The following is an 8,844-nucleotide window of genomic DNA, read 5'->3' as shown; positions in this document are numbered from 1 at the left end:
AACAGGAATTCCTTAGTTTTTGTCTGTATCCCAGAGAGTCTAGCAATGTGATTTGCAGAGAGTAAGTACTTCTACAATGCTTGTTGATAGACAGATGAACTTGAAAGCCAGTGAAGAAATGATAGAATCACAGAATCATAAGTTTGGAGCTGAAAGAGACCAGAGGCCATTCAGTCTAATTTCATTCCTTGACAAGTGAAGAAAAGCAGATCAAGGGAAGTTAAGTGACATAGGATATTCAGGGAAATTAAGTGACACAGGTGACACAGGTGATATTCATAAGCATCAGGATTTGAATAAAGCTCCTTTGATTTGAGGGACAATTCTCTTTCAGTCAGTCAATAAACATTTATTAGCAACTACTATGTGCTAGTCATTATGCTAAACACTAAGGATACAAAAAAAGGTAAAAGATAATACCGGTTCTTGAGAAGTTCACAATCTAATATGGGAGACAAAATGTAAATAGCTATGTATAATCAAGTTATGTATGTGTTAAATTAAAAATAATTCCCAGAGAGGTGTTAGAATTAAGAGGGATCAGGAAAGACTTCTTATAGGTGGGATTTTAGTTGTGAGAGAAAAGATTATCAAATAATTAATTTCCCCCCCATTTCCATCTTTTAATTTTCTATTGAATATATTTGAAGCATATTGTGGAATTAAGCACAAATTAGCAGATTAACTTTCTCCTTCTTGTTCAGTTCCTAACTCAAGTGGAGAAACACATTGTTCTACAGAGGAATGGGATTCTAGATTTCAGGGAAGCTGAGAGTGGTCTGGGAGTTAGAATAGTCAAAGTTATATCCCTCAAGTCCTCGCTACAATGGGTCCACCTTTCATTATAACATTTATCATTCTTCTTGTTAACCAATCAGAGCTGATTGCCATAGGACCACTTCTTTTTTCAAGGACATGTAAATATTGAGTGAGTTCCATGAGGGGTTTTTGGCATTCGAGAGTGCCACTGACTTCTTTTATTCATTATCTGCTAATATAATTTATCACCTAGCAATTATGTATCTCAAACATTTTATATGTCACAGCTGGGACCTGAAAGAAACCAGAAGACAGAGATGAGGAAGGAAAGCATTTACATGAGAGCTAGGCAGTGAAAATGCCTAGAGCCAAGTGATGGAATATTTTATAGAATATTTTGTTAGAGGACCAACAAAAAGGCTGTTCCTAACCAGATCAAACTTGTCTAACACTACTGAATAATTGCTTAACCTTGCTTTTTCCTCAGAGTAACTTCAATTTTTTCAGCTTTAAAGGGAAATTTAAGGAAGGGTGTGTAAGCTGGGCTCTAAGATCTTTTCCAATGCTAACATTTTATGATTCTAAAACATGAGTTGAATCTGGGAGAAACAGTGAAAGCAGGAAAGACAAGATTATAAAAGTAAGGGTGGAGTTCTATAAATATGCCTGCTCTGCTCTCAAAATCATTAGGCCCAACCTTCAGAGTTGAGACAAGAAACACTATTTTTTATTGATCTCCTGACATTAAGATAATCCACATGTTGTGCCACAATTCTCTTTTATTGTCCTGACTCAGTTTCCCTAAATTGTCTTGCCTCAGTTTTCCTGAATTGTTCTGTCTCAGTTCCTAATTGTTCCGGTCAATACAGCAACAGCACTCCTCCCTCCTAATCATGATGATCCAGATAAGGAGAAAGACCTTCTATCTCAGATATCAGAATGTTGGGTGTTTTCTCTATTCTGTAATCCCAATTTCTCAGATATCCTCCATGCTTCCCTCCACTCTGTCAGAACCAGATCCATAGTTCTGTTCCCACTCTCAGCATCCTGTCTCCTCCCTTGCCTCGTTTTACCCCTGTATCTGGGCCACATGTATATATGTCATTGAGAACTCATATTGTTCGCTGGATTCTTGGAGATGATAGTCTTCATTCAGCCCTGGGACCAAACCATGGATCCATTTGGTCCCAATAAATCTCTCCCTTTGAAATAAAATATTAAAAACTCTCTAATCTCTATCTTGCCTCAGTTTCTACAGCATTACACCACACAGTCAATAAAGCAGATCATATTTTACATCCCTATTTCATTTGTGGTCATAGAGAGCCCCAGTTTTGGGCTTTGTCCACTAGACCACACTGTATGATCTATCTCAACCACAAGACCATAGATTTAGAACTGGAAGGAACCTTAGAGCTGATCTAGTCTGACTCCCATATTTTACAATGGAAATTGAAGTCCTTAGAGATGACATATAATTGGGTAGGTAGTAAGGGCTGGCAGGACTGGATTTCAAATTCAGACCCTTTAACTCCAAATCCAGAAATTGTTTTTCCTATTATTTCATGCTGCAGACTTCACTTTGCCTGGAGTGCTCTCTTTTATACCTCCTCAAATTTTGCTTTGAGTCACAGTTATGTTGCATTTTTTTCTGCATACATGCTAATATTAATTAGATTATAAACTCTTTGAGAGCAGGATCAATTATATCTATTGTAGTTTACAATTTTATACATTATAGGTGCTTAATAAATGTGTATTAGATCGAATTGTCTATTGTGTACATTCTGACACACTTAGCTAGATTACATAACAACAGTTTTCCAAACCTGAAATGAAAAATATGTTTGCTGACACAGGAATATAGATAGCTAGTTGGAAAGGACCTTAGAGATTATCAAAACCCTTCATTTCATTAGAAGGGGAAACTTGAGGTCATGGAAGTTGTGACAGCCTTTGGACAGTGGCAGCATCATAAGAATAAGTGTATTTGTCTACTGTGGTGCCCACTTTTTTTTTTTTTTTTTTGGAAGCATTGAGAAGCCACAAAGAAAAGAGAATGTCACTCTTAGGGACAAATAATATCACATTAACACATGGTTGAGAAAAACAATCAACATAGAAAAATTCAATTTTTAATTATTTTTTCCTTCTGAAGGCTACATTGAATTTACTTTAAAAATAAATTGAAGCCAAGTATCAGAGCTGTTTTAAATGAGAGATTAAAAAATTTGTGATCAACTCTTCTTTTCACAATATTCTTTCCTCATAAATATGGATAATTGACCACTAGACAAGCAATGACATAGCAGGATGTTGCAGTGGGTTAGTGCACTGGACTTGAACTTAGACAGACCATAGTTCAAATCCAGCTTTAGCCATTTTCTTGCTATATGATTCTAGGCAAGTGTCCGTATGTCTCACATGCAGATTTCTCATCAGCATCAATCTGAAGTAGTGTAGCTTTGAGGGATGATGTAGCAATAACCCTAAGGCAATCTGGCTTTAACCCTGAGGCCACTGGGGTTTTTGGGAATGTTGTAATTCCACAAATTATGTTGGCTGTCAGATAACAATTTGTTGGTGTGTAATAACAAAGTTTCTGAGACAATTTAAGTTCACTTCAATTGGCCTTACAATTATAATAAACTTTGTCCCTGCAAATTCTCTTGAGACATCTTGCAACACAGATCTGGAACCCCAACTTTTTTGGAGTCTCCTTTGAACCCCAATATATTTATCTCTTAGAATTGTGAGAATTGCAACATTTACTATATAAAGGATAACTATGATTATTGTTTTGGCTCAGATAAATTTGATCCCACATTACTGACATAATTTACAGATATAACTATTGTAGTCCTGTCACAAAAAATTAGAGAAATGCCAGAAAATTATTATAGGACAATAGATTGCTGGTTTCCAAAAAGTGAAAATATTACATTTATTATAAAAATAAATCAGTAAAATATATAGCTTTAAATTTTTTTTATTAATTTTCAACATTTACTTTAAAATATTTTGATTTCCATTTTCTCCCTTCCTCCCATCACCCTCTCTCCAAAATAGCAATCAATCTGATGTAGATTCTATATATACAATGATATTAAACATATTTTGTGCTACCTACTTTCAAAGAAAAAGTGTTTGTACTTCCATCCTCAGCCTTAATTTTCTCCAAACCAAATTTCTTCAAAGCTTTGTTTTTATCTGTCTTTTCAGCATTTACAATAGTGCCAGATCCATGATTGGGGTTTGATAAATACTTGTTGAATCGAATAGATTTGAATATGAAACTGCTCCATGTGAAAATGTAAATCTGGTACTGGAACAATTTTTTTTTTTTTTTAACTAGCAGTGATCTCGACCATCAAATAATTGTTTCTGGCTTTGGTTGGGGCAGAGCACCTTTTTCACTTTTCTTCAGCTGGCAGTTGCTTTTAAGAGATAAACTACTAAGAACATAGAAATTCCTAGAAAGTAGTGATGGTAGGATGTGTTTTGAGGTGATAGTAGGGTGAGGAGGCATCTGTTTTTGATAATGCCTTTTGGGAAATGTTTTCCCCCTATTTTTCATCTTGAGTGAATCAAGAATTCTGTTTCCCCCTTCCTCAGCATCTGCCAGCCTGCTCTATTTCCTTCCCTCCCCTCCCTTCATCGTTGCTGGACCAGATCAGATACTTCTTATTGCACTTCTGCTGTTGTGTTATGCATTCCTCTAGGTAAATTGTTTCCATTTTTCTGTGAGAAAGTAGAAGAATAATTTCTTGGTACAGTGGAAAATGTTTTGGATTAGGAAGAAGAGTGAATTTGAACTCTGGATTTATTTCTTATTTTTTTGTATGACTTGGCAGTTCCCAGCTTCTTAATTTATATAATGAGGGATTTAGACAAGAATGACCTCAGAGGTTCCTTTCAGCTCTAATTTCAGTAAGCATTTTTTATCTTTATTTATTTTGAGTATTTTTGTTGTTTTTATTGTTGCTATCCTGGAGTTCCCGGTCCTCTTTCCTTCCTCTCTTTGCTCTCTTTCTTAACTTTTTTTTCCTCTCTCCTCCCCCTCCCTTTTTTCTCCTTTTACTTTCTTTCCCTACTTTCCTAGTTTTCCTTTTCTTTTAGACTTTGGTAGTTTTAAGGTTAGTGTGAAAGTGATATACCCGCCAAGCCCAGCCCTTCCCTTTCTCCCTGACTCAGGCTGTGAATACTACAATTCTCTGGATTGGGTGAGACGCCAGCTGCAAAGACAAGACCTGAACTCAACTTGGGAAAGAAAATAGTCAAGTGGTTCTGGTCTCTTGACTCTGGGAGACAGGGCTTAGAAAAATTCACAAATCCCTCAAATCCTGATTTCAGTTCTTTGGCCCGCCCACTCCAGCTTGGGCCAAAAGGGGAGTACTCTTTATGGACTGTTTCTCTGGGGAGCCAATAAAGTTTTAGAAGTTTGAAAAGAAGAAAAAAAAAAACCCTATACGAACTCTCTTTCAGCCACTAGCGTGGCTGTGCCTGCAGGCTCAGACTTTTAACCCGGGGAGACTTGTAGGCTGGCCGGCAAGGCCTGTGGGTCTCAGAGAAGGACTGACTAGCTGGCCTCCAAGGACCATCTCCGACCAGAAATGGGAGTCACTGTGGACGTGCACCAAGTGTACAGATATCCATTCGAGCAAGTAGTGGCAAGCTTCCTCAGAAAGGTAAAAAAGTAGCAATTTTTGTCTTTTTGCTCCTCTTTGTCCTCTCTGTGACTGCCCGTATTATTCCTGCCTGCTCTGATACTTAGTAGCTATGTGACCATGTGCAAGATCGATCCCTACTTTGTTTTTCAAAATGAATTGTCAAATAGAGGATCTCGAGAGATGCTGTCTCCCTTTCCATTGTTTCTGGTTCTGAAAGTGCTCATTTCCTTCTTGGAAGTCCCACAGCACTAGGTTAAAACTCATAGGAACTTTCATATACTTTTTATAATATATTTGCATATAAGTTCTAGACTCAAGTTCTTTAAGATGAGATGGTGTTTGTAATTTTTTGCTGAATGAATAAATGAGTGAATGGATGCAAAATGCTTGAGCTCTTGGCTTTCTATCCACCTGCTGGAGTTTTTGTTTTTGTTTTTACTCTGCATCTATCTTTGTGATGAAAATGGAGAAACTTTTGAGTTTTCACAAAACTTTTTTAAGGAAAGTTCTTGGGGCTTCCACTGGGGAGTTGGAAACTCTGAAAGGACAATGTTCTTGGGAAAGTAGAGAAGGTAAAAGGAATAGCTGGGTGTTTTCTTTGTGCTCACTTGTCTCTATGTGAGACAGAAATTGATGGATAAGTAGTAGAATGTAGAGTTAGAGTGGAAGAGTTATTAGAAGTGATTTCATGAAATCCCTTTATTTTATTTATTCTGATATCACCTCACACTAACTCTTCATCTAAGAATCCTATCAAAGCTGTAAATGGCAGTTGCTCTAGTCTGCCATTGTTTCCCAAAGTTATCATTCTTCTATATGTGCTGACTCTACCTATTGGAATATAAGTTTGAGAGTAGGAATGGTGTGTGTGTGTGTGTGTGTGTGTGTGTGTGTGTGTGTGTGTGTGTGTGTGTTCCTACACTGCTTTGCAGATAGCACATCTTCAGTGAATGCTTTTTCTTTCACTCATTCATCTATAAAATAGGTTAACTGAAGTCACAAGATTATTAAGACTCAATTCTAATTCAATCAGCTTTCGTGAAAAAAGCATTAAAGTCTGTAGCAGGCATTGTTTTAGGTGCGGGGGAGACTAAGAAAAAGTAAACCTTTCCGGTAGGTCTAAGTCACATATACCTTTGTCCCTACTCAACACATTCTAGTGGTATCTCATTACTTTTTTTATTTTTCCACCCATTACTTCAAGATCAAATACAAAATTCTCTGGTTGGTGTTAAAGCCCTTCAAAACTTAGTCAGTCCCCTTCCTCCCTACCTTTCTAGTATTCTTATACTTTACTCTTTGCCACATAGTCTTTGATCCAGTGGCCTTCTGGCATTTCTTTGAACACTCCATCTCTCAACTTCAGGCATTTTCTCTGCCTGTACCCTATGTCTAAGATGTTCTCACTCCACAGCTCTTCCCATTGCTTTCCCTGCCTTCCTGTAAATCCCAGCTGAAATTCCATATTTGATTGTAAACTGTTTCCAATCCTTCTTAATTCTAGTGTTGTCTTTAATTCCCCCCCATTTATTGTGTGTGCAGATGGTTTGTTTATTTTTGCTTCTTATCTCCCATTGATTGTGTGCTCCTTTAGGGCAGTGTCTTTTCCCACTTCTTTTATCTGCCTGTAACTGGTTCTTGCCACTTATTAACTAATTGACCTACTGAGCTCTAGGATCTTACTCTCTCAAAAAACATTTATTAAGTGCCTACTTTATGTTTGGCCCTGGGTATGTAAATATTAAAGACAAAATCAGTTCCTTTCTAAAGGACTAATGTTTTTGAGGTGGGAGACAGTATTTAAATATCTTTGTATTGATAAACCTGAATGGATGGTAAGATGGGATTTGAACTGTGTTGAAATTGCGGGGGTAGATAGGAGCAAAATATAAGAAAACTGGAAAGGAATGAAGAGGTCAATTTGTAAAAGTCTTTAAGTGCCAAACAGTATTTAATATTTGATCCTGGAAATAATAGGGAGCTACTGAATTTGTTAAGTAGCAGAAGTGACATGCATAGACTTGCACTGTGCATCTGAATAGAGGGGTCAGGAGAAACTTGAGACAGGGAGGCCAATTAGAAACATTTTAGTAATACTGGTTTTAGATGATGAGGGTCTTGAGTTAGGGTTATGACTGTGTTAGTGAAGACACTGGAATATGCAACAGGATGTTGCTAAGAGAAAAAATAAGACTTGAAAACAGTTTGTGCATGGTTCTTTAAGCATAATATAATAATAAAAAAAATCTCTTAATGTTCCAAAATCTTATTTTTGATTCATTTAACAGAGTGATTGCAGCTCCTGATTTTTTTGCACAAATCTGATGCATAATAAATTATTTTTTAGACTTAAAATTGCATGTAAATCTTTGATTTGGGATGAAATTTTTTTTTTTTTGTAAGCTATGCATAGTGCATTGTTTTCCAGCCCTGCTGTCCTTTCATTTTAGTGATTTGTTTAAATTCACAATTAATGTTATGAGAGTTAGATTTGTTTTCCCTTTGTGTCTTTAATATTGCTCTTTGGGAATTTTTTCTCTTCTTTTTTAAAATTAGCAATTCATCCTTATGATAGTATTGCTTCAATTTCTTTGATATAACACTATTCCCATAGACTTTTCTTCTCACACCTTTTTTTTTCCATTTTACCTTTTTAATTGATTTCTTTTCTCCATTGTTTTCATTATATTTCTCTAGCTGTCACTTGATCTATCCATCTCCATTAGATGTTGATGTGATTTGGTCATGTGAAGAATTCACAATGGCCATTCTCTTTGGCAAAAGGTAGGTTTATTTAGAAGAGGTTATAGACAAAATGAAGAGGTAAAGCAGACACCAGGAATGGTAAATATGAAATAGTTAGGACTTTAAAAAAGAAAAGATGTTTCCACTTGAAATTTTTCCTTAGTCAGAATTTTACATTTGATCTCCTCTATCATAGTAGTAACCTTTGCTGCAAAAGCCTTCCCTGATTTTTTTTTTTTTTGGAGTTATTTAAGTTTTCCAAGGAATCTTGAATAAGCTTGATACATAGATATGACACACTTATTGTAAAAGAGGCTGTAAAACATTGAAATAATGCTTTGTTCAGTCTAATGTTTTTCTTTTCTTTCTTTCTCTTTTTGGTGACCTATAAATAAGTGCAATGGGATTTTATACAGCAAATTCCAAAAGTCTTGGTATAGAATTAAAACTTTGTGGAACACTTTATATTCTATATTTTTTCTATCACTTGAGATGGTAAAGATGTACTCGCTTGTTAAATATAATTTTCAAAAAGTTATTTGTTTCCTAACAACTCTTATAAAGATTTGATATAGGTGGGGAAAGACAAGTCAGTATCTGTTCATGTTTTTCTTTTTGTAGCATTTTTAGTTGCATGCCCAATTCATTGATTTCCTCTTTCTCTATTTTA

At 35.9% G+C, this 8,844-nt stretch overlaps 1 protein-coding gene across 2 annotated transcripts in view; it reads left to right on the top strand.

The window, feature by feature from the left end:
* Positions 1 to 4,989: 4,989 nt before the first annotated feature.
* Positions 4,990 to 8,844, top strand: part of PRELID2 (PRELI domain containing 2) — a 92,492-nt gene continuing 88,637 nt past the window's right edge. For both annotated transcript variants that reach the window (XR_007950767.1, XM_051978643.1), the window contains exon 1: positions 4,990 to 5,447. Coding sequence is in view for 1 of the 2 variants with exons in the window: in XM_051978643.1 (XP_051834603.1) it covers positions 5,373 to 5,447 (75 nt within the window). In the remaining variant the exon portion in view is untranslated. The remainder of the gene's footprint in view (positions 5,448 to 8,844) is intronic.

The sequence above is a fragment of the Antechinus flavipes genome, chromosome 2 (assembly GCF_016432865.1).
Source record: "Antechinus flavipes isolate AdamAnt ecotype Samford, QLD, Australia chromosome 2, AdamAnt_v2, whole genome shotgun sequence".
Lineage (NCBI taxonomy): Eukaryota > Metazoa > Chordata > Mammalia > Dasyuromorphia > Dasyuridae > Antechinus > Antechinus flavipes.
Note: the sequence above shows the minus strand (reverse complement) of the source record. Positions and strands in the feature narration are given on the sequence as shown.